The 26,319-nt window shown below is 36.6% G+C and overlaps 3 protein-coding genes and 1 pseudogene across 8 annotated transcripts; all 4 read right to left on the bottom strand.

Moving 5' to 3' along the window:
* Window positions 1-1,047: 1,047 nt before the first annotated feature.
* LOC121765487 (protein DENND6A-like) lies at window positions 1,048-6,375 on the bottom strand. 3 transcript variants are annotated; one of them, XR_006042837.1, is made up of 5 exons: window positions 6,106-6,375; window positions 3,998-5,683; window positions 3,514-3,706; window positions 2,216-2,501; window positions 1,048-1,265 (listed from the first exon to the last, which is right to left on the bottom strand). XR_006042837.1 is itself a non-coding variant. In XM_042161664.1 (4 exons), exons 2-4 carry the CDS (start codon window positions 5,566-5,568, stop codon window positions 2,352-2,354), a joined length of 1,914 nt encoding a protein of 637 aa, XP_042017598.1. In that variant the 5' UTR covers window positions 5,569-5,683; window positions 6,106-6,375; the 3' UTR covers window positions 1,329-2,351. The 3 variants fall into 3 exon arrangements, 1 of the variants encoding a protein (XP_042017598.1); XR_006042836.1 differs by lacking the exon at window positions 1,048-1,265 and adding an exon at window positions 1,329-2,127; XM_042161664.1 differs by lacking the exon at window positions 1,048-1,265 and having other exon boundaries at window positions 1,329-2,501.
* A 1,319-nt stretch (window positions 6,376-7,694) lies between these two features.
* Window positions 7,695-14,121, bottom strand: LOC121765337. Of its 3 annotated transcripts, XM_042161448.1 has the most exons (14): window positions 13,509-14,119; window positions 12,181-12,271; window positions 11,950-12,034; window positions 11,651-11,735; window positions 11,202-11,271; window positions 10,781-10,850; window positions 10,202-10,247; window positions 9,859-10,105; window positions 9,565-9,770; window positions 9,375-9,449; window positions 8,620-8,689; window positions 8,428-8,508; window positions 8,116-8,195; window positions 7,695-8,033 (listed from the first exon to the last, which is right to left on the bottom strand). In XM_042161448.1, exons 1-14 carry the CDS (start codon window positions 13,622-13,624, stop codon window positions 7,955-7,957), a joined length of 1,401 nt encoding a protein of 466 aa, XP_042017382.1. In that variant the 5' UTR covers window positions 13,625-14,119; the 3' UTR covers window positions 7,695-7,954. The 3 variants fall into 3 exon arrangements, 2 of the variants coding, with proteins under 2 accessions (XP_042017382.1, XP_042017383.1); XR_006042824.1 differs by lacking the exon at window positions 7,695-8,033 and having other exon boundaries at window positions 8,136-8,195; window positions 8,592-8,689; window positions 13,509-14,121; XM_042161449.1 differs by lacking the exons at window positions 7,695-8,033; window positions 8,116-8,195 and having other exon boundaries at window positions 8,427-8,508; window positions 8,592-8,689; window positions 13,509-14,121.
* Window positions 14,122-19,153: 5,032 nt separating this feature from the next.
* Window positions 19,154-20,910, bottom strand: LOC121765594 (annotated as a pseudogene).
* A 7-nt stretch (window positions 20,911-20,917) lies between these two features.
* LOC121765593 (probable serine/threonine-protein kinase DDB_G0291350) lies at window positions 20,918-25,078 on the bottom strand. Of its 2 annotated transcripts, XR_006042847.1 has the most exons (7): window positions 24,709-25,078; window positions 23,880-24,022; window positions 22,901-23,044; window positions 22,340-22,525; window positions 21,803-21,927; window positions 21,448-21,731; window positions 20,918-21,051 (listed from the first exon to the last, which is right to left on the bottom strand). XR_006042847.1 is itself a non-coding variant. In XM_042161795.1 (6 exons), exons 1-6 carry the CDS (start codon window positions 24,917-24,919, stop codon window positions 21,506-21,508), a joined length of 1,035 nt encoding a protein of 344 aa, XP_042017729.1. In that variant the 5' UTR covers window positions 24,920-25,078; the 3' UTR covers window positions 21,202-21,505. The 2 variants fall into 2 exon arrangements, 1 of the variants encoding a protein (XP_042017729.1); XM_042161795.1 differs by lacking the exon at window positions 20,918-21,051 and having other exon boundaries at window positions 21,202-21,731.
* Window positions 25,079-26,319: the final 1,241 nt, after the last annotated feature.

The following is a 26,319-nucleotide window of genomic DNA, read 5'->3' on the forward strand; positions in this document are numbered from 1 at the left end:
ATAAGAAAATATCATATTTAGTAGTACTAGAAAGAAAGATAAAGAAAATATCAAATCCAGTATATAGATATGAAAGTCCAAAAATGCTCTATGGATACCATTTGCGTGCAAAACACATAATTTAGGGACCATTTCCACTATAACAAAGAGAAAGAGGTAATACTTATGATATTGCTAGTCGATGCACTGGTAATTGCTTACATTGAAATCTATGGATTTTGTGTTACATTTTATGTGATTTTGGGATATTTCAGAGTAAAAAAAAGGTAAGATAATTGTGGTGTATATTATATATTGGGTGATTAGTGAGATTAATACATTTTGGGTTTTTGTAATTTGCCTAAACTAACAAAAGCGTCGCTCTAATTGTAATTAATGCGCGCTACGTTAAAGTCATATCGACTATAATATCTTGTTCGGTTAAATTGCTTAACATTCTGTTCTCAGCCACTATTATATGTTAGTAAATGTATGGTGAAATGCATTTTTCGATTAGATTTTGAAATTTTGATAGCAACACGTTGTATGACTGGGATGGAATTTGGAGTGATATATAAACAAGAAATCATCTCTCACTAAAGCTATACCTGGAGTAACTATAAATAATTCTTTATTGAAGGAATTTCAGCCTCAATTGAAGTCGCCGTGTTTGTAATTGTGTGTGTCGCTTTCAACCGTTGTTTGAAATATTTTAATGATTCGGAATAAAATAAAGTACTAATTCGATATAAATATCAAAAGTGACCTTTTTAACCCTGAAAATTGAGCTCTTTAAATTTCAACGTTTCTTTTTAAATTTCAACATTTTCAACACTATGCAATCCTATCAAAAATTAAAATTCAAGAAAATATAATTAAAGCCTTTGGCTACAAATTTATCTCAAGACAAAGTTTCTTCTTTATCTACCACGTATATTATTGGAAAGTATGAAGAAACACAAGACACCAATAAAATATTTCTCCATAATAATAAATCAGGCAATTAAAATAGAGGAAACACATTTCGTTTGCCTGCTTAAATATGGAAATCCTAGTCGACTTCAACTCTGTCAAAACTCAATAAACTCACTTAATATCAAAAGTTGGAAGAAAATACAAGTCATATTTCATTCATGGAAATGAGAAAATTAAACACGAACCAACTCTAACAATATTAGACCTTACTTTCTCCATTCAACTTCAGTTTTCCACAGCCATTTCAGATATCATCATGTTCAATCAACGGCTGTGAACCATCGATTCCCAAGAGCTATATCGTGCTAACTCTACACATCGCATAGTATTGATTCGTGTGTAAGTGATACGAGAAGGAGGGCATAGAAGAAAGAGTAAAAACTACTAAAACTATTACTAGCAGCAATTTGTTGGAAGACTAATACCATAACCAAACAGCATACACATATACAAGAAACAGATGCTTTGATAGACACCATGATCAATTAGGAAGGATCTGAATAAATATTTCCTTCTAATAACAACACCAGACAGAGAAGATTTCTTGATAGGCTCCAGCTAAACGATGATGAGATCAAGCAAGCTCGAAAAGTAAGAGCAATTTCTAATCAATTTCTAACATCGAACAAACAGCAAACTATAGATCTGTTTTACAGTTCTATTCCTAACTTACAAGTAAAACACTTGATCAGTTGATCTTCTGTAGTGTTTTCGCATATGATACAATTGCCAATAGCCTCAAGGGGGAAATGACTTCGAGTTAAAATAGTGAAGAAAAGGGAATGTATCAATTATAAATGCACTTGTCTAGCGTATACTCGTAGCTATGAAGAACAACCTCAAACGTTTTATATTTTCCCTTTGCATAGGATAAAAATGAGTTATGATGTTAAAGGCAATAAGTTTTCATATCACAATTGATGGGATTAACATGCAGGTAAAAATAGATATTTCCCCTGAGTGCTACTCTCTTTGAATTTACAGCTTACTTCACTTATATCCGAGACCTCGTATTTACATGTCTGTGACCTAATAAAGACTAGTGAGAATTATCCGACATCTGAATTCACAACGTTCTTTCTATCACCATCTAACCTGTTAAAACCAGATTTCAGGATTTTGTTGTCTTGAAGACTTGAACTGTCTTTCTTGAGGTTTTTGCCTCATTGTCATCTAGACAATTCCATAAAGGAATCAAACAATGAGAGGTATCCAAAAACTGGTGCTTTGAGAAAAGGGACTAGTTTTAGAAGATACTTACCAGAGGAGAATCAATAATTTGCGAAATACCAGTAACAGAGTGGTAGATTTGTGAATGCCATTTCCAAAGTTCTGCAAGAAGACTGCCTCAAGCACAAAACACTGTCTGATGGATGAGTATGTTCGGAAAGCCCATACTACTCATGGATTTCTTGTAGAAGAGATGCTCTATCTGGGTTCATAATCAGAAGCTGTTGTATGTCTTTTGGCAGCATATCGAACACTATTTTCAGATCTTTCTTTAACTTGTTACAGACTGCTTCAGAATCTTCATTTACTCTTCCATACTGCCATGGAGAAAATTTTAGTTAATGGAGACACATGGACTGATAATATACAAACAACTGTAACTGATAACAGAAAAACTTGCGTTGTTAAGATAAAAGCAGCAGCGAAGCATGATACAAGATGCAATCCATCAGGCTAGTAAGTATTAACCCATAGGTTGTTATCACTTACAAATATATAATCTTCACAGTGAGAGAGAAGTTGTTGAACTGATTAATCTTGCAACATCTGACTTGCAAATCAAGAAGGAATTAACTATCTAAGTGTGTTAAGTACCTGAGATGTTGTTATGACTTGAAGGTCATGTACTAACACTATTTTAACTATCCTTCTCCTCATCTCTCTTACTTTGACAATTATGCATTAATTCCCGTGCCGTCACAAATGTCCTTATTTTTTTGGGACAGAGGGAGTATAATGTTTAGGTAAGTTTACACTAGAAACCACTTGGCATCCATTATATCCAAGTTGCTAGGAGAGTCCATTGAATGCACATATAAACATATAACATTACCCAATGCAGGAAGAGGAAAAAGCATGTTAGTACTAAGATCCACATTATCCTGTACATCTCATACGAATACGTACATAGAAGCATTTTGAGGCAGTTAAAGCCCTCTTTGATTATCAGCACTTTCTTGTGATTGTTTGAGCAGAAGCAATCTAGTCCATTATGTAAACATAAATGAATAGATATTAGATAAGATATCAAACCATAACCCTGGATCTTCTCCACATAAACAAAGTTGATTCAACAGAACAAGGAGAAGAAAGGAGCAATTCATAGTGAATTTTATCCCTTGGTCCACAATTTTCTTGTGCATCATCTTCATTAAATAGAACTGTCTAGAATAGCAAATAGAAAAGTACGATATTGTTTAATGAATTTCAGTAAATGTTGAAAATTCTTAATCATGCCACATGCATTTCACCAAAACCAAAATTGTCATGAATTATTGCATCAATATTTTTTATAATAAAAATCACTCTAACTAATTTTAGAGAACTTGCCTGCATTTCTCCGTGAAGGTGCCTCTCAATTGCATTGAAGGAATCAACAATTTCCAATTCTGACATTCTACTTATCAACTGGTGTATATTGGTCTTCACTCTAGCTTGCCTCCACAATTTATATTGTTCTTGCTCAGCAACAGCACGTTTTCTTCTGAACCATGGGAGAAAGTTGTATCCTTTCAGAAACTGCCTGCATTGATATTCAGAACATATCATTATCTTCAGGAGATATCAACAAAATAGTCATAGCAAGTAGCAACCTAAGTTTGGTGACACAATAACCTAGAATATTCAATTAGCATTATAACATATTAATATCAATGCAACTTAAAGCAAGCCCTACTAGATAGGTGGAGTTCAGATTTTGATCGCTTACACTGTCTTATAGATGGTTTCAAAACATTCAATGGACTGATGTGCACGTTGGCAAGAGAAAAGGCACTAATTAAACAAGAGATTTGAGTGAAGAACTAAGTAATACCTGTAGAGATCCAGCCAATTTGACTTCATCCGCTTCAACAAAAACTTTCCTGGACCTCTTGCAGACAAACTCTCTAGGAACTCCTCAGCATTGAATGTGGGTAGAGGAGGGGGATCGGAAAATGGAGACGATGTTTCAGAAGGTGTATTTGGTCTAAAATATGGACCAAAAGGAGCCAAGAAGTTAGTCGTCAACTCCAAAAAATGGCGACGAAGTATATCATTGTTGACAACCGACATCGACTCCTCAACCCTGGGAGACAGTCCTGCATCAATAAGTCTATTCAGGATAGATGTATCCGGCTTTGTCAGTCCAGCATAATTCGTCCATACAGCTTCTTTATGCTCTGTCATTAGACACAGAGGACCATCTCTCTTCAACTTCACAGCATTCAAGAAGTTTGCAGGAGTAAATCTCTTTAAAGCAACATTTTGACCAGGCGGAGTTCCTGCAGCAGTCTTAGAACCAAAAGGGTGGCGGATAGAATTTGAAGCGGGATTTCCAACTGAGATAATGTGAGGCATATTACGAAGTGCCTTTAAGAAGAAAAGGTTTGTCACACCTAAAATCATTGGAGGAAAAGAGGAACCCTGAGGAAGAGAGTTTAAACTGGCAAACTCCGGGTCGTGAATAGTAAAGTAAGGTCTGAAATCAACACTCAAAAGAAGTGGGGCAACCAAACTAACTAGACCAGAAACAGCTTCAGAACATTGCGGAGGTGTTGGTGCTATTATTAAGATGGGTTCCCCCAAAAGCAGGAGTTCCCACAGCTTCCAAAGTTGCAATAAAAGTCCACGAAATGTACCAAAAAGATCCGAGTCATGAAATAGGCCCTGAGGAACTGAGAGATTTGAGGGGAGAAGAGGAGCAAGTGAGGAAGCAGAGTCTTCAAAAAGTCCACTATTTGACGGCAAACAATGAGAAGGTGGCAGATTCACTTTTAGTGATGCATTCCCAATAGGAAGCTCCATTTGTTGACCCGGCATGGGTGTAGGCCACTTTGATACATAAGCAGCAATGTAATTAAGTGCCTTGCTTCCAATGTCAAAGTACAACGGCCCCAAAATTTGTAATAAAGGTCTAAACACACTCGTGTATGGACTGTATGAAAGAATAACCACAGATTTTTGCTCGCCTCCTCGCTTTAGTCTCTCGTCGTGCCTCTGCCTATTAAACACAAAGCCATACAAGAATCGGGAGTTATAGCTGATGTGACTTTTACCTATTGGCTTCTGGGGAGATAATTTATTATCCACTACTTCAACGATCTCTGTTGATGCTACACTCGAAGCTTGAAGGTTTCTCTCTCTTTTGGTGCGGAAAAAGAATATACAATCATGGATGCTTGAGCGATTATGATGCTGTGAAACTGAATCCGGAAATGAATTAAAAGAGACTTCAAGCTCCTCACTTTGGGTAAGACAGCCAGGAGGATAACACTCTTCAATCAGCTGACCCTGCTCGAGATCAAACCTGATGATGCAAAATGCAGCCACCCATTGCTGCAAAGATCTTTCATCAACTTCTGGTGCAGGCTCCGACTTCAGAGAAAATGATGGCGACCGGCTCATCTTAATATCACTCAAAAATCAATAGGCACCGATCATATAATCTCCACATACCCTATCCACACAGTAAAAAGAAAGCAACAGCGGTCGCCCTGTATGAACTGTGCACCAATTGAACCTAGAAAGATTCCAGGGATGGGAGGTTAGTGCTGCCAAACTTAGAACCGAGCATTTACATAACATGGCTACGAGCAGAAGTGAAATTCATGGATACAGTAAAAGAACATAAACCACTCCCCTACTACAAAAATGCATAACACTAACAAGTATCACTACTACAATCTACAAACTATACAAGCTAAGTTACAATATCCTCACTTTTGGATAAAGAATAGCTGCAAAAACATCCATTAGCGCCATCTCATTGACTAAAATTCAGCCAAGTTCATTATTTGCACCCAAGTAAAATTTTGACTTTTCCCACAACATCATTGTATAATAAAGTAATATAAACCCAACAACATCTGCTGGATTTAGATCAAATCAGCAAAAATATTTACTTTTCAATAAAAGGGGTTCCTTCATTTCCATAACTATTACCTGAACTATGCAGAAACCCAGAAGCTAAAATTGCAGAAGCAGCTCGGATCTGACAAAAGGAGAAAAATTCGAAGAGAAAAACTGACTTTTTGTTTTGGGATTTGCTAAATAGAACCAAGAAAAATGTGGGTTGAGATTATTCGTGTTGTGTGTTTCTGAAAGCGCTTTGATTGTCAGCACTTGAAACGGATACCAATTCGAGCTTGTTTACCGCTGCGTTGTTTTGGATTTTGGACTGCAATCTTGCCGTTCTTGGTAATTTTTCAGACATTCCTTTTTAGAGTGAGTGAATAAATATTTATGCATAAATCAGAATTATATTAAAGAAATAACTGGTCTCTGGATTATGGGTTTATCTTGTCCATAGTCCTTGGACTTTAAAAATATCGTCAGACATCTCTGAATTAATGGTTTATCTCGAAATTGATCATTTTACCATTTTTTTATACAAAAATACCATTTTGAGGGTTTTGGCAATTTGGTCATTTTACACTTTGTGTGATACACCTACCTTAATTTATTTTATAGTTCAATTCACCAATAAACAACAGTTAGTAAATATTATTCAATAAAATTTTAGGTAAATAAAATATTATAAAATTGCTGAAAATTTAATAATGCAACCGGAGGAGGTAATATGGAAATGATAAATAAACTATCATATTTATAGGCCAAATATATGAAGAAGCTATTCTAATTATTGTAAGTACAATTCTGAATAATGGAGCGGTTAAATGACATAGTAAAACCCCTTAATCACTCTATTTAATCAAACGTTTAAATGACTTTTAATTATACATTTTTAATTTAATATAATTTTTTAAATTAAATCGCTATCTTGTTCCAAAACTCCCCTTTTGTATATTATATAGATTAGTGTAAAAAAAACTTAATTAGTATTTTTTAATTATATATAAATAAATAAAAACTAATTCTAACAGTCTATTAAAAAAAACTGACTATTATTCGCAAAAAAAGATACTAGTACTATTAATTTGGCACAACTGTAGTGTGTCGTATGCTAATGCCACTTTTCCGCAATTGAATATTGACATATGTAAACAGTAAAAGTATGCACGTTATAAAGTGGTACCAAAAACTATATTTTAATAATTTTTCATTTTAGATGATGCGAATCAGACGATATGATTATACTGTACTACTATTACTTTTGCATTTTTATCTCGTACCAAATTTGCAAAATATTCAATGATTGTCACTCTCTGTTGCGATTTTTAAATGTCAAATTATTTTTGCAACTAATCGCAACTCATAAATTCAAACTATAAAATTTAGCCAACCCAGATCGAATTGTTTTGACAGTTTTGTCTTTGATAGCAAAAAAAAATACTCAATTGTGGGATGAAAAATTATACTAAGAACTATTTAGAATTAAATTGAGAATACTAACTAATAAGAGCAATTTTACAGAGAGGGCTGAATATGATAACTAAGCCCCAATTTGTGCACCTCATGATAAGTAAAAATACATACAAAAAAAATAAAAATAAAATCCAATAACAGAACTTTGAACTACTCGTGAATAATAAAATCAACTTTTTTGGCAGGAATAAAATGAGCACAAACACTAATACAAAAAGAGCAACATTATATTACAGATTTACCCCAACTTTAAACCGCTTGTAAGTATGTACAGGCAAAAAGCAAAGCACAAAAAACAGTTAATCTCTAACTCCAGTTGGATGTTGTCGAAGTCTAGCAATAACACTTAACCAACCTCATATTGCTGTATTTTGGAAGAAACCTACCTTTACTTCATCCATCTAGGTATCTACCGTTAAAAATGAAGACTCCCGGAAGATGAGGCGAGGTGGGAAATCAACCTAGGCTATACATCATATACAGGCAAGCGCTCCTCTATAGAAACTCGGCAAATTGGACATTTCCTACATTTGTCGGAGCAGGAGCTGCAACACATCAACATATGTTAGTATCACATTCAAAGACAAGCTACCCAAATCACACAACTGAGAAAATCACATGTGGTACCTGCACAAAATGCGATGCCTGCAAGGAAGGAGCACAATGCAAATCTCTCCCTCGAAGCAAACTCTACACAGGATTTTTTCCTGGATGATATTGTGACAAGGCATTCAGTTTGCTAAAAGGGGTATTTTACGGTAAGCACAAACACATTCATGAGTGTGTACAGACATATGTGCAAAATCTTGTCCGTGGCTAATTTATGAGGATGTTGCACATTCATCAGCTTTGGAAATTAATTTATAGGTCACTAAATAACCGTACATCAGACACTGATTCCAAAAGCATCACAGAGAAACACAAAATTGAGACAGTTACATGTTGAAGTCTCTCATACTCCTGCTGGCTGAATTTCGTAATTTCTGTTTGCTCACCAAGCGCTGCTTGAAGTCTCCAAACCTATAACAAGACAACCAAGTAAAAAAAAGGGAAAAAGGTAGAACCTATAATTAAAGCTGTAGTGAGGGTGCTAAGGAAAATACGAGAATGCAATTATGCAGATGAATTCACCTCCTCGGCAAGATCCCTCTTCGGCATTTTCTTAACCATTTCAGGTGGATAACCAGAGAAAGTGTTGTATCTGTCATTCATTACTTTAAATATCAGCATGTTATCATTCCTAAACTTGCATAGTTGAGATTTGATTCTATACGCAACTTATTCCATTAACTTGCAGATAGAATCTTAAAAGGCCGATCAGATCACAGATAAAGTTGAGTACAAGATAGGAAGATAAGAAGCAAAGACGAATAGCCATGGAATTATCATAATAAGAAAATCAGAGCAGGAGAGACAAAACCAGGACAGTAGCCATCTAATTACTATAACTAGGTCAAAAAGTCAATTTCTTGCATGGTTATGTGATATCATAATATCATGGCCATTATATCTAGCAATGCATGACAAAACGAGTTTCCCATACTATTTTATTTTCTGTAAAACTGAATTGGTCTTTTGTTGGCTGCATATTTATCCTTTGTCAGACATAGTCCAACATGCTCCTAAAGCTTTACTCAGACTTCGGAGTTTTTCTATGAATTTATTGCAATTTTACAGTTACAATACTCTGCATGATCTGAGAATTTTATTTGACGCCATCTCAGTTTCTATTTTTGTACTTTACAGGGCACCAGCCAATTATCACTTTTTAAGACTTCCTTGTAAGAGCAAAACATAAAAGGATACTCAAGTATCAAAGCTGAGTGCTCGGCACTTTACAGATGAGCATATAATCCATTTCATTTAAAACATAAGACAAGTGTTACCCTGAGGCCCCATCATGGAATAGGTGGGCCTGCTCTTCTCTGCTTGTTTCATCAATGGACCACCAACCAAGCAGCCTGAGGAAAAACAAAAAATAAAAAATGTCAGTTTAAGAAACATTCTCCACAAAATTGTTCAATGCTTATTATCGCAACAGAACCTACTGTGCAAAACCATGATTGTAAACATCACCTGGAGCCATGATGCAGGAAACCAAACAAGTCACGAATTCTTGAAGAGTATACAAGATATCTTCCTCCAGCAGCCTCACTTTGTAACAAGAAAACAACTTTCTCTACTAATCTGAATATGGCAAACAAGACACCAACTCCTTGCAACAGAAAGATGGGAGAGAAGACAACTGGAAGAGGAATATTCTTAGCACCTGGTGGAGTTCCCTAATTGGAAATGAAGTCAATTAGTCAATAAATTGAGAATTATTCAGTAATTCAGTTATAGAACCTAAAAGAGCCAAGATGAGTGTACCTCCAGCTTCATGCAGAGGAGGACTTGAAAAACAATGATTGGAATTTTCATTAAGTGACCACCGATGTCTTGCAGGCCACAAATTCTATCCTGCAAATGATCATCAGATGATACCACCAAACCGCTATTCCAGTCCAGATATCTTATAACACTAGAAGACGAGCTTTCTTCTCTTGTTTGCGAGTTTCTATGAATTACTGGATTTGACCATTTTGTGCAAACAAGAAAAGCAAAACATTCGGCAATCCTATAGAAATATAAGATGAGCAAAATCTTAAAAATGCACAACTCTACATAAGCATGAAACTGTGGAGGTAAAAAAACATTTCAAGTGGGATTATACCCATAATTTATGAATAGGTCCCACCAGCCAAGGGCACCGACATCACCTGCAATGTCAGAATTTAAGATAAATCAAAATGAGTATAGCAAACATGAAACCATTTAATCATTTAAATCATATCGGGCAAACAAAGAAGCAAGGAAAAATTAGGTTTTGCCACTTATAAGATGCATAGCTAAATATTCTTATTTCTGCTCAACTTCACAGTGTCTGTCCACTATTTGTTTGCAGAAATTACAAGTGCCCACAAATTTCCCTCTCTTTTGGTCTCTCTGATAATAGACAAGTTATCCAGTCAAACAACACCCTACGTGAGCAATAACCAGTGCCCTGATATTGCCATTGGTCCCACATCATAAACATGACCATCCAAGGGAAGTATTGTACATGTTTGCAAAATAAAAAGAAAATCCTATGCAAGAAAATCCTATGCAAGAAAATGACTGAGCATTTAGCAAGAATGGGATAGAATGTTTTTTTTTGTTTTCTGAAGAACAAAGGTTCTTGTCCCAACCATGATCACAAACATCAAAATAAGCACACTGAAAGTCACAGGAAGTCTAGAGAAATGATACTTACGACATAGCTTCAGGAGAGTGAATACTGTGGCGGCAACAAAGAAAAGCATTGATATTGCTACCCAGAAATGCTGAGGACATGAAAGCAGTCATTATAAGTACCCTATAATGTCTAGAAAACAAGATAAAGACGAACAAAAGATACATATCATGAACGAAGTGAAAACTATACTACTAGGAACCTCAACTTTACAGTTCTATAAATTATGGTCAATGACTCAGATCCCTTTTAGGATGCTCTTGAAAGAACAAAATAAGATTTGTTCAGTTGTGAAAGAATGCACAACTAAATTATAGACTGCAATAAGAGTTTAAGACTTGAGAGAAAGATAGTAATGAGAGCCATAATTTGACTTCTTGACTCTTGAGAATACAAAAGCATCTGACACTCTTCACCTATTCTGTTTTAAGAAGAAACTTACAGGAAGTGTTTCCCATATTGCCTCATCACTCATGCTTTCATCATCTCCTGGTAATAAAGCCTTGCACATTCTGGGAAGAAACATGAAAATAAACCATGATGCATTGAAAGGGTTGATAAATGAAGTTGAGTAAAGCTCGGGAAAGAAAAAGTCTCTCTAAGTCACACCTTGTTGGACAAGGATTGTTATGCATGGACTCAATTACTTTAGTAAATCATCTGTTAGTGAACACTTATTCTGTAGTTTCTGGTTCATTTCTAGAGTTCAAAGTTTGAAAGCATGGAAAAAGGATACCACTATCAAGCCAACAAATTTTTTTTGTGGAGTGATATCTTTCCATTCCAATGTACTTAAACTCTGAAATCAGTAATCTGTTGTAAGCGATTGATGTTACAGATACTGAAGAGAATAGAAGATTGAGAGAAAAGGTATTTGAGCAAACATTGTACCTGAAATTGTCAATAAGAATGATAACCTCGAATGCCAGCAAAGGAAGGAAGACAATTTTAAGGTGCAAAGCAGAAGAATGATTAACTGCAATGTGAAGAAACATTTATCAATAAATTATCAACCACCAACTGCAAAAATTATGCATTCTATTATTCCGTTAGCTCATCTTACCACTGCCATGTGAGAAGAAGAAGCAGGAGGCAGATTAGAAGGAAAGTTTTCTAGCAGGGAAACTCAGAGAATCTATTATGAAATACTGACTAGGGATAAAAATCATGAAAGAGTTTTGCTTTCTTACCATATACACTCTCGAGATATATACAAAGCAGCAGTTCAAAAGCAACGAGCAACGGCACAGCAACCACAGCATGGCATGGGGCCCACTATTCAAAACAAATATATATTCAACTACAAAACAAAGAGATGTAAAAAAACTAGCACAATGCTGCATAATTTACATTTTTCCGACGGATGTCCTGAGAAAATAATTATTGAAATAGAACTGAATGATCATAAGATGTGGGCGTACATGGCGATCATGAGGAACTGATGGCGCAGGAAGAGAAAATCTTCCTCGTGCAACAACTGCATGAAATAGCCACAATGGAAAGAAAATAACCCTGCATATGAAATACATAAATGCGGCTACAATACTAGGAAAACCAACAGAGATTATCAAACAAGCTGCTTTGGAAACTACACCTACTTATTAGCCTTGCTTGTACAATGGTCAATGAGAAAAGACAAAGAAGAATTTTCCAGTTACATTCTAACAAGCATATACATAGACAGGTATGTAGCCACACAATCAGCCCTTAAGAAAGTGCAAACAAAACATATAACATGTAGTCCCTATTTGGTTTTTATTTACATGTTAAAGAGATAAAAACTAATTCCACGGACCATTAAAATTTTCAGCAATCAATGATTTGCAAAACTTGTCCATCCCCCAAAACAAACACAGAAGAGATTTTCCATCTGTGGGCATCACCATCAACCTGTAATTTGTTTACTAACACACTCAATCATGGACAAGATTTAATCTTACATGACAAGATCAAAGCAAATTATCAAACTTTATGCTTAAACTCATGGCAGCCATTTTGTGGTTAGGGTATTCACTAGCTATTTGCGTATGATACATTACTCTATGCTAAAACAAATGAATTGGGTCTAAAGCTAGAGGGCCCTGGTACTTACAATGCCAAACATTAGTAATTTAATACTAATAATGAAAAACAAAGATGTTTGCTCTTATTCAACACTACTTTGGTAACTTCTTTTCTTATCATATTGGTTAATACTATTATTCTCAGAATCTAATACACAAAGTCACATTTTTCAAATGACTATCACCCTAGACTTTCCTGGTGGCATCTCAAACTCAAATGCTATTTTTGTGTAACAATACCAACATAGAACTGATTTATCTAACGTAATCAATCCATTTTAACTATCTGTGATTTTATCTGGATATACAATGATAAAAGTTATACATAGTCCATCTTACAGTGCTCCATTGAGTTTTTCCTTGACACTGCCTAATGCGACAGAAGGCATAACTAAAGTAGAAGATATAAGAGACATTAGGCTTTGACTCAGTTTTGGTCGGCCAAATCTACCATCCCAAGACTCTATCCACATAAAGAAAACGGATGATCAACGATTCTTTGACAAAGCCCAAAAACTAAAACCAAAACATAATCAACAGATACGTATATCTCAATGAGCACATGCGCATAAAAAAACAAATTCTCCCAAACATGCGCATAAAAAAATAAATTATCCCAAATTAAAACATGTGCGACAACTAAATTAAATAGGTTAACACAATTGGGGAAAGAAAATCAATCATACCACCAAGAGTAGGAAACGGTGAGATCGATCTTAAGAACAAGCAGCACCGTGAAGAAGAAAAGCAGAGTGTGCGCTGTCACTCCCTGCAGCGACTTCCCCACTCTTCTCCAGGTCATCGCTCCCACTCTCTAGCCCAGAGTGTGCCGAATTCAGATATTTATCAAGCACAAGGTTTGTCTATATCAATATATGTATACGTGTGTATATAAAATTAACTGTATCTATATTTGTATCTATCTATCTATCTATCTATCAATTAAAATCTCGTAGCCAACAGAAACAGTCAAAAGCAGCAGATATTTTCAGAGAAAACAGAGTTTTCTGAAAATATGAATTCGGACAAAATAGCAAAAGGGGCGGCTAATTTTTGGTATCAAAAAGGAAAGGGGCTGAAAATGGGGAGAGGGGAAAACCTAAGTGGAACAGCTTTGTTGCGGTGGGCGCCATTGATGGTTGCAAATTTGCAATTCTATAATCGAAAATCGAAACGTCAACAAATTTGCAATTTCGATAACGATTCAAAGGAAAAGTGAGCTGAATTAAAAACCACTGGAGTTGCTCGAAGTCGAACGTGGTTTAATCCGCCATCCCACGCGCTCTATTTTTATTGGCTTAATTTCGACTTTCTTTCAAACCATAAACACTTTAATTTATTATAAACCAATTCTATCTTTCTTCATTTTGTCCTTTTGGTTGTGGACTGGTGATTTTTAATTTGAGAAAAAAATCTCTCTATTTTCATCAATTTAAAAAAAATGCATACTTAGTGTAAATTTATAAAAATACTAAAAGGTCATTGAATGCGATGTGAAGTAATTTTTCTGTCTCATTCAAAATGCTACTTTTACTTTTTTATTTGTTCTGAGCAAGATGATTACTTTCTATTTTTGAAATATATTTTCCCATTCTGGTTAAAATATTTTTATATTTTTTCTATTTTATTTCATTCAACGACCTTATTTAAAATTTTGTGCCACTCAAAAATATGAATCTTGAGTGAGTGTGACAAATGAAGTAAAAAAATATGATAATTAAATTAAGAGGGAATATTTTTTTAGGTCCACAAACTTTGTCAAATTATCATTTTAGGTCCGTGAACTTTGAAAATACCATTCTAGGTCTGTCAATTACAAGTTAATATCATTTGAGGTATTTTAAAATTTTTCTGAACCAAAATGCCCTTAAGGTCTTCAAATGACAATTTGGACAATTCTTTCGCCACTCATCTTGCGCCAAAAGCCTACAGTCCAACAATTTTTAACCGCAAATCTTTATACTTAAATTCAATTTGGATAGTAATTGATCTTCATTCTGAAATTCATATAAATAATACTTCAAATGACCATCCAAATTAATAGCTATCTAATTTCAAGACAAATAAACTAAATATAATTCACAAATCACCAATAGTAAGTTCTTAAAATGCAGTTTAGATTGAAAAAATAAAATAAAGTATCAAGTCCCAATTCACTATCCATATATAATTGGTCATCTAATAATTGAAAAATTAACACATAGTACTATTTTTTTACAACAAATTTTAATTATATTTAAATTCAATTTGGATGGTAATTGAATTAAATAGTAGTAAAAAAAATTGTTGGACTCTAGGTGTTTGACACAAGATGAGTGGCGAAAGAATTTTTCAAATTGTCCTTTGAAGGCCTTAGAGCATCCACAACCGTGCTCTTGCCAGAGGCACGGTTGTGGGCCCAGCCCCACTTTTTCTGTCTGCTCTCTGGCAAGAGCACAACACCCACAGTTGTGCTCTTCCGCAAGGACGAGCACAATTAATTTAAAATTCAATTAAACAAAAAAATTTCAATAATACTAAAATTTATTAAAAAAACCTAAATAATATTACAAATGACAAATAAAATAAAAATGACATAATTAAAATCCTAAAAATTAAAAATTACATAATTAAAATACTAAAATTTTAAAAAACCACTAAGCGTTGTCGAATTTCGCCCACATGTGTTTGATTAGGTCTTCTTGTAGTTGATTGTGGATTCGGGTATCGCGCATTGTGTGCCTTGTCTCGATTCTCTGGCCAACCGTCGTATGCTCGCCTCGGCGTGGGGGAGACCTCGCTGTTGAGCTTCCGGCTTCGTCCTCGTCGTAGAAGCTAGCCGTCATCGGCCCTTCGTCGGCTATAATCATGTTGTGTAAGATAATACACGTGAACATGATGTCGGCGATATTATTCACGTACCATAGCCGAGCCGGGGACTTAACAATATTGAATCGGGCTTGAAGGACCCCGAAAGCTCTTTCGACGTCTTTCCGTGCGGACTCTTGACGCTGCGCAAAAAGAACCTGTCTCGGGTCGTGCGGGTTGTTGAACGTCTTCACGAAAGTCGACCACCGTGGGTAGATACCATCGGCGAGATAGTAACCCATGTGGTATCTATTTCCGTTGATGGTGAAGTCGATTGCCGGTGCTACACCATTTATCACATCATTGAATAGTGGTGAAGAATATAGCACATTCAAGTCGTTGTTGGATCCAGCAACGCCGAAATATGCATGCCAAATCCATAGGCGGTAGTCGACGACCGCCTCAAGGATAAGCGTTGGGCCGCCGCCTTTGTGACAGCTCAAGTGTTGCCCCCTCCAAGCAGTCGGGCAATTCTTCCACCTCCAATGCATGCAGTCAATGCTGCCAAGCATTTCGGGAAAGCCATGGACTGATTCGTGAAGACGAAGCAACCGTTGGCAATCATCGGTGGTGGGTGCCCGAAGGAATTCATCTCCAAAAGCTGAACGAACGCCCTCGCAAAAATTCTTTAGACAAAGGATTCCAGTGGACTCACCGATATGCAAATACTCATCGAAGATGTCGGCCGTTTGCCCAGTAGCGAGTTGTCGGATGGCACACGTACACTTCTGCAACGGCGTGATACTTTGTCGGCCGGCTGCATCTGGACATGTTTGGAAGAATTCAACACGTGCGGACAATGTGTTGACAATTCGCATGAACAAGCGCTTTGACATGAAAACGGCGCCTGAAGTAATCTGCCAGAAACCGCGGCTGGTCGGCAAAGTAGTCGGCAACGAGCCTTTCGTGGGCTCCCTCCCGGTCACGATGGATGTAGCGGCGATTTGATCTGGTTCGTTGAGGAGGAGGAGCGGGGGTATTCGCCGCGATGTATGCTTCGTAAGCGGCACGATGTTGTTCGTAGTATTCTTATTCTTCGCGCTCCACTTCCGCCATAATATGGGTGAAATCCATTTGAGGTTTTGAGTGAGGGATGAATGTGTTGATAGTTTGTATGAGAATTATGAATGAGAGATGAATGAGAGATGATTTGATGTGATAAATGGATGATGAATGTGTGTATTTATAGATGATTTTGGGGGGGGGGAAATAAAAAAAAATTAAAAAAAATCAGAAAAAACGGGAAAAAGGCCATATTTTTGGGATTTGGAAAATATTTTATTTTTTTAATCATTTTATATAATTAAAATTGAATTTTAAAATAAAAAATAATAATTCAAAGACAACGGCTATGTCGTTGCCCAATCGTAAGCCGCCACGTCGCCTGCTCGCTGGCACGGACGGACGCGGGGCCGCCGTCCACTGTTGTGGATGCTCTTAAGGGCATTTTCATCCGTAAAAGTTCAAAATACTTCAAATGATATTAACTTGTAGTTAACGGAATTAAAATGATATTTTCAAAGTTCACGAACCTAAAATGATACTTTGACAAAGTTTGTGGACCTAAAAAGATGTTCTCTCTTAAATTCTTAAATTAATACTCATTAGTGTTAAGTTGTTTCTTTTGGATATAAAATTAACCTATTAGAGTCTTTTGGTGCTTCTAATCAACTCCGTAAACTTTTGAAACTGGAATATAATAACATGATTTTTAAAATTTTTCTCAATTATCACATAATTGATCACAGTTAAAATTAATATGGTAAAGTTAAATACAATATGAAAACAAAAACACGCCATTTTGGATATATCAGCATCGTTTAACAATGCTCTAAATATAATAACGTTATTTTGAAAAAAATTAACATCATTTTGCTGTAATATTAGGAGTATTTGATTTTACCTTATCAGTTTCAATTTAATTAACTATGAGATAATTGAGAAAAATAAAAAAAATTACTTCATTTTAATATTAAAAGCTATAAGATTGACTAAAAATCAAGCAGATATTATAATTTAAATGACAATTATTTCTTTATTAAGAGTTTATAATTGTAATTGAGTTATATGAACATTTGATCTTTGACAATATGAATCTCATTCATTAAGCTGTTATGACTTATGTAAATTTGGTCCTACTAATTTAATGGATGAGAATAATAAGATCGTGGAGCCTCATGTTTCATCCAAAATGTTAAATGTCACATCTCAATTTTGCTTTCATACTTAAAAAAATATCATATCCAAATAGTAATTCACAACTAACTTTTGAAATGCATATTATTTCATTAATCCACGAAAAATGCAATAATTGCACAATTCAATTGAAAATTTAGGCTTAATCAACGTGACACGTGCTCATATTTTTAAACTAGAAGTATAACTTACTGATGCCAACTATATCACGTATTGATTCAGAGGAACATTTTGAATCAGAAGCTAGTTTATTATGTCATGCTTAACAAAACGCACGTGGATGTGTGCTTACGATCTGCTAAGCACTCAAATGCATATGCTCTCAAACCCTAACCATATTGCTTTCCACAAAATATGACATTAATATATTCAGTGAAAAATCTCGTACTATACAGCTATAAAATATAAAATAAATCCAATATAAATGTCATTGTGTATAATTGTATCTTTTGTGTACTATAAAATGTATGGCCAAATATATTATGTGATCATTTCCTATGCTCAAGTTGTAAATTATGCCTAAAACTTACTTGTTGTACTTCAAGTTGTGAATAACTATCTCCGTCTCGTATTAATTGTAAAAAAATATAGGGGATCATTACTAAGTTTCATACACATAGACACCATATGTGAAGTAAATGTCATCCCTTATATTATTTTAATATTCTAAAGCATGCAACTATAATATATGTAAACATTATTTTATTTTATATTTTTTTGCCGGAGAAGTTATCAGATTTGGCTAATAATATATAGCCGATTTGTATAGAGGGGGGGAGAGAAAATAGAGAAGGCTTAAGAGATACTCCCGGTTATTATGAAAAAGAAAAATGAGAGAAATAACGAGAAAATAAAATAAATAAATAAAAGGAAGTGACGCATGATGGAGATGCGTCTCCTCCTAAGACTGTGTCTCCTAAAAAAATTTAAAAAAAACAAACGATGCATCTCACTCACGCGTCTTACTGAAAGACGCATCTCCGTCGTGCGTTTCATTAAAGGGAGACACATCATGCGTCTCTCCCAAAGCAGGAACAAAAAAAAAGTCCAGTACAATTATGGAATGTTAATTGTGGTCTAGAACAACAAAAGAATTAACCCGACTCTTGCAGATTTTAATAAAAAGATGAAGTTCGACCCAATCAAACAGCACAGGCACTTTTGCCCGTGTCTACTGGAAAATCTACTCCTGGATGGCTACAGACACTATAAGCTTTGGAAGAAAACAAGGAGCTCAGTGGTGTGCGCTCATCTAGTTTGATAGAGGTAAAATGAACTACACCCTCACTCATTATTAGACTTCTTTTTGGCCTTTCTAAATTGAAGCTAAACCTATTCAACTTCCAAATCTGCTTAGAGTTCATATGTATGCGCATGTCAATGGATAACTTGTTTCAAAAGTGTAAGGCTAACTGAGTTTTAGTTTCTAATTTCCTGCTAAAAAACCTTAGAAAGTAAGTACACCCAATGACGGGTGTGTGTGTGTGTGTAGTGTAGTGTACTTTTGCTTTGCTTTCTATAGATGCATCTTCATTTGGTTGTGATATTATCTGACTGTGCAGGTGGATGATCCAGTTGAGTTTGTGAGGACACTATTCACATCTCCTGACAATAAGAGAGCCAAGATTTGCTAACACTTTTAACATCATTGTGTCTCAAAGTGGTCAACACTCAGCATCAGAGCCCTTCAACTCCTCGAACTTGTGACCTGCCGATTTCTTTGTTGTTTCCTGCTTTCTGTTAGCAAGAAGTGGGATCAATGAGAGTGCTAGTTTAGGTGGGATTTTCATTTTTCACCATCACCTCGTAGCTAGCTTGTATTGTCAGTAATTTGGTTTGCTCATAGACTGTTGTCAACTGTAGAAGTAGAAGGAAATGGTTGGCATGATATGATAGCATTGGATTATCATTTATGATTATCCCAAAAATATAACTCCCACATTGAGAAAATGAATAGAGAGCAGTTGGTGTGGATTTTGCAGTCATCCAATGAGTCCACAATTTGTGACCACCACCTTTGAGTAAGGTCTGTTGAAGCCCCTTTCTGCGACTACAGCCCTCTTGTCTCCTATTAGCTTTGCCACCCTATACATATCATTTCACCACTTCAACTTTGTAAGCATGTGTTTGCTAGATTTAATTTATATATTTATATTCTTTGTTTCCTTAAATTAAGTAATTGGTAGCATAAAATTATAATTTTAAGAGAATGTAAATGCGCATAGGCAGAGCAGAGAGAGAAGTGATGTTACCTGAAGTATGGCGAACTAGTATTCTCCTGCACAGTCTTTACACCCTGAATCCTCTCCACCACATCCATCCCCTCCACCACCCTCCCCACCACCAGTGCCGCCGCATCCAGCTCCGGCGAGTCCTTGCTCGCGATCACAAACTCCGTCCCGTTCGGATCCTTCCCCATATCCTCCTCATCAATCTCCAGCTTCCCCTTCCTTGCCACCAGCTTCATCTTCGGTGCCGGCTTCGATGGGTCCCTCACGATTATCCCCACGCTCCTCCCCACGTTCCTCGTCCCCGCACACCTCCCGCTCTGCTCCTCCCACTCCCGCACCAGATCGTCCGCCCCCGCCTTCCCGCCGGTTTTCCTTGCCATCTCTGCATCCACGCCATACGACCTGAGGCCGCCATGCTGCACGTACCCAGGCATGATCTTCACGAACTCCTTCCTGCGGTAGCTGACGCCGGCCGTGCCACTGACGAGCTGCGCGAATCTGGCCGAGCCAGCAGGGACGTCGTCCGCGTAGAGGCGCCGACGACGATCCTGCCGATTGGCTCTCCGTTGATGGAGATGTCGAGGAACGCCTGCTTGGTTGGCACGGGCGGAACGCAGGTGGAGATTGGAGGTGCATCGGTGACGGTTTCGGCTCGGAGTGGCTCGGTGGCAAGTAGGAGCAAGGTGGAGGAGAGGAGATCGCGGCGGAGAAAGGGATTAGGGCTGGGATTGAGAGGAGATGCGGCGGCGGAAGGGGGCAGGAGGGGTTTTGGTGGTATGAGATTGTGGTAAAAGAGGCCGGTGGAAGAATGCATGGTTTTTGTTGAAGTTGGATTATCTGCTACTACTAGTGTTGGGTGTTGATTGATGTATGTGGATAGGAAAAGCCCAAACACCCCATTTTATCCTTTATTACTTTTGTGGCACACATTTAATTTGCATGGATCAATTATTCTCTACGTCAGCCAATAATAAAAAGTATATGGAAAAAATTAGTACTAGAAAATAGGGTTCATTACCAAAAGTAGTCTAAGTACAATGTGAGAATAGATCATTACCAAAAATAGTAAAAAGTAAATGAGACGATCATAACGGATGAACGAAAATGACAAATTGAGACGATTAATGGCAATCAGAGGGAGTATGTAAAATGTACAATGCCAATGACAAAACTTACATAACTTATGCTATTGAACAAAATTAATGCATCATAGATAGGAAAACAGATAAAAATCACTTTCCCTACACCTCAAAACATTACACAACTTATGCTATTGAACAAAATTAATGCATCATAGATAGGAAAACAGATAAAAATCACTTTCCCTACACCTCAAAACATTACACAATACCTGTATAACCTGACATGCTGAAACAAAAGTCCAACAATAATGCTCCCTTGCAATTTCTTCAGTCAGAAAACTTCGCGACCAACTTTTCAACGTGAATGATGATATCATCGATGCAAGGCCGAACCGTGGCTTGGGGCTGCAGCATCCATTTTACAAACTGGTGAAGTGCATCTGGATAAGGCAGGTTGGGACCAGCTGGCCACTTTACTTGGGCATTTACAATAGCAAGCTGTAAGCTCCCACCTGATTCTCCGAGTGCATATTCAAAAGGAGACTCGCCGTACCTAGAACAAATTATACGTTGACAAACAACACTGAAAACTTGATGTTCAGATAAGAAAAGAGCACTTCTTACATTATGGCAAACAAGGTGCAACCTAATGACCAGATATCTGTCCTCTCATCTATGTCTGCATGACTTGGGCAATCCCATAATTCAGGAGCTCGGAATGGGGCAGAACAGTGTTCGGAAGCCCACTCCTGCATGACCAACATTTAGAGATAGTAAGAATATATAGCAAGGCAGAAATGCAAACCAAAACCAAACCCATATGACAGTTCAATTTATAGCTTAATGACTGATGGCAGCTTTTGTAAGTAAGAAATAGATGAGATATAGCAGGTAAAAATAAGAAAATGCACCAAGTTGGTCTGTATAAGATAAGCATATCACATTAAGAATTCAACTAGTGGAACCACTAATCACATCCCAAATCGGGAAACAGGGAAAGTTGGGGACGCAAAACAGGATTAGCCATATATAACATTAACCCAACTAGCATTGCATGATGGGTGTAATTCAATGATTCAATGAACAATTTGATTGATTTTATGCTGCAACTGAGATGGCAAAGTAAAGACTGCAATGATAGCTTTAAAGTAAAAATGGAACCTGAAGCTGTAATGCTTCTGAACGACTACGGATTTGCTTTCTTGCAGGACGGGCACTCCCAAAATCCATCAATATAGCAACAGGAGGCTTGCCTTTCCTGTATGTCACAAGGACATTTCCAGGTTTAACATCATTATGTGCATGGGGAGGGTCAAAACTGTGCATATGCTTAAGTCCTGCACAAAGCTGCAGATGAACAAGTTGCTGGTAAATTGTTTCGTCATACTTTGATTCAAGTGTAGCTATAATAGAAATGTCACTGTGTATTAATTAAGAAGTTTTACTTCCAAACCCAGATTAATACACAGTAAAAGATTGGAATTCTACACACTGCATGTGTGTCAACAATAACTGCAACACAGTTAGCATGAATGAATGTTTCTATGTGAAAAGAATGAAATCCATGAGTTTTGTTGCAAAAGAGAAACAGACAATCAACACAATGTTCCTCTTAAACAAAATCTGAAAATAAAAAAGAGCTATAATAGGTATCTCAGCATAGAACCAATATACACGTAAAGCAACAAACTAGAGGAGGTATTATTCTTCTTTCATATTTACCTGATGAAGTATTTGAAGCACATCCAAGGTGGAAAAGAACTCTTTCTTAGCTTTCATAGCAATGGTGTTGTCCAATAATGTTCCATCCAAATGAACAGGAAACAACAAGTAAGCTTCATGCTTCCAGGACTGATCTTGTGAAGCCTACTCAACAGAAACAAATTGTTTTTCAGACAACTAATCCTGCGAGAATATAAGGATGCAATGAAGGAGCACCAAGGATCTTTTCCTTGAAACAAATAATGTGTCATTCACCTTCTATCACTTTCTAAACTAAATAAAAGTCACAGCAAGATCTTGCCTTGACCAGTGGAATGCACATATAAGAATTTATCACTTCATGCCACAAAAAGATCTTTAAAAGATCCCAGTAAGTCTACAGTAACGAGTCATGTCCCAATCACTCTCATGTTTCATATACAGGTTTTAGTTAGAAATATTTGTTTCACACATGTAAGGCTTTTGAATCTTAAAGTCCTGAGAATTGCCAAACATACTTGCAAAAAAACAAAACCTAAGATGAGAGATAGCACAAGCATCCCATTCTTGGATTGGCTTTCATTAAGTAGAAAAAGTGACCCACAAGTTAATAGTCCTTGCAGAAGCACCCTTCAAAATCAGTTTTACAATTAATAAAAACGAATTCAATTGCTGAGAACCTGCTTCATTAAGTATCCCGCTTGGTAACAGTGAACATATTAACATTTCAACGATAATACAAAAGCAAATTTATCTCTCTAAATAATTGCAACTCAGAATCACTAAGAATGGACCACCTGGCAGGATCTATTCACATCGCTTCTCCCATATGGCATGCATGTATGCTAATAATACTACTGAAAGGTTTCAAGGTAATATCCTCCTTCATAAGAATATAGTCACTTTAGCTCGATGCTGTAACCTTTCTATCAAGAATCAAATACATAATTGCTTCTACAAAATGACAAAGACCGAAGAAACCAGTGAGAACAGCAATCACCTTGACTGCAATGATTGCATGGTCCAGAAGAGGAAGCAAATTAGGATGGTTAAACTGAGACGAAACACGGATTTCGTCCCTCACCATCTCTAGTTGCTCATTGTTTTGTATCAGCACTTTCTTCACTGCATATGTTCCATCTCCTGCATAATGTAACACACCATGTAGAGTCAAATCAGATCATCGAATCATTATGCCTATGCAGCTAAAGTTAACCAATCCTTCTCTAAAACAGATAAGTACGAACTAAGAAACTTCTTCTCATGGAGCTGAACTTAACCATGGGCCATGGCTTTGATGGTACAGTTTTTCTTTTCCAGCTTTACTTGCCATAACCTTTTAAATTATTTTATTGTTGTCATTTAACTTCTACAGTTTGAGTGACACTTTGGACTGCTGCTCCACTTCTCCCCTACGTGAAACTAATAAATTCAACTTTACAGGCAAAAAGTTCTTACTAAACAATTTCTCAGTTAATCTGTTTTCTCAGGCAAAAATAAATACAATTAACTAGCTAAAGTCATTGGACAGCTAATCGCTTCTTCACTAATTTAGCTAAAGTTCAAGCAGCAGATCCATCTTTAGTTCATCACTAATTTACTGGAATAATTGCGAACTTCATACTCCCGATCCTACTCAAACAATATATACACCCTACACTATTTTACACATATTATATTCTGAAACAACATCAATTTCTAACAAGCGAACTCATACGTCTCATTATTCTATTATATCACTCGTGGTGGTAGCATACACAGTAAATGCAATCAACAACTAGAATGAAATCAGATCGCCGCGGATCAGGCGATCGAATGCGAAAAATTACCGGAGATATGCGAAGAATCCTTAATTTTGGCGGAAATGCCAGCGGCGGGATTGGAAGGATCGGAGATGAGCTCCTTGACGAGGTAGACGAAGGCAAAGCCGCCCTCTCCGAGCTGGCGCACAATCCTGAAACGGTTCTCGTTGATCCAAACGTCGCCGGCGCCATTGACGGCGTCGTACAGAGCATTTAGACCGGAGAACGAGCACCCCATCTCTGATCTCTATCTCTCTCCTTTCCAATCTGATGTGAAATGCAGAGGTTTGACACTCACTCTCGTGAACTCGAATCCCCAATTCTCAAATGGATCTGCGCGGAGAGTGTAAATAATTTAAGAAGAGATTGAGAGTCACGCACGCGCCTTCCGTTTACTGTAATGTGCCTCTTTCAACTTTCTAGGGAAATAAATCAATAATAATTAATTAAATATTGAAGAACTTGTTGAGGTATTATTCCAATTACGGACTATAATTCAATATTCTTTTTAATATTTTAACGGTAATTTTGTTTCTAGTATTAACATCACTTCATTATTTAACTTTATTCAGTTTATGGATCAAATTTAACGTTATAAATTAGATGTTATATTAACACAGAACAGCAACTTTGATTATCAATCTCACCAATTTATTACTTATTCAAATATCTCTATGTATAAAAAAGTAAAAAGTTTTACAAAAAAAATTTTGGTATCCAAATTTGGCAATATATTATTTAACACTTAAATTATTTAAACAAAATTAATTACTCCTTCACAAGTACTTAATTATTATATAGAGATAATATTTTTATGATTTATATATATATATAACATAATTTGATTGATTATGAATGCAAATATAATATTGATAATTTAAATTTATATCTGAAATATTTTTTAATAAAATGTGGAATTATTTGCAATCTTTATTTGTTATACTATTGTTTGTAATAGATTAATTTTATTACTAGTATAATATAAATCATTTTTTAAAATTACATTGCATGCATACAATTAGTTTTGTCTTTAACATTACGTGTGGACAAAGTCGTCTTACCCAATCGCCTAACTAAATTAATTGCTTACAGTAATGAATAATTAGACTCTTTCAATTATCATTCCATTTCCAGGGTATGAAAAGCCTGACCCAAAATCCTCGATTTTCATATTGAGAAAAATAAAAGATCATTGGGTGGATTTGTGAGAGAAAAAGAAAAGAAAAATTATAATAATTGACTTGGATTGCGACTCAGAGCATCCGCAGCGGCGTCTCGCTGCGAGCTCGGTCTCGTCCCGCCGGGACTAGACAGCAGCGAGAAGCCGCTACAACCTCTCTGTCTCGTAGCGTAGCTCGTGGGGAAGGGGTGGGAAGCGGGCTGTCTCGCCACGAGCGTCGGCCATGGGGCGAGCAGCGGTTGGAGCATGACTCTCACTCGCAAGGGAACAAGGCGACGAAGGCGGCTAGAGGGAGGGGGAGGGGCCGAGGCGAATCAAGCCAGACGAGCTCCCAAGGGCAGCCGTCCTCCCTAATGTCCATGTACTTCACTGCCACGATGGCTGACACTTCCCGCATGAGTATCTGGCAAATCAACTTGGTATTCCGCCTCCACCACCGCCTTCAGGGGATGATTTGC

Source organism: Salvia splendens, chromosome 14 (genome assembly GCF_004379255.2).
Source record: "Salvia splendens isolate huo1 chromosome 14, SspV2, whole genome shotgun sequence".
NCBI classification, from domain to species: Eukaryota; Viridiplantae; Streptophyta; class Magnoliopsida; order Lamiales; family Lamiaceae; genus Salvia; species Salvia splendens.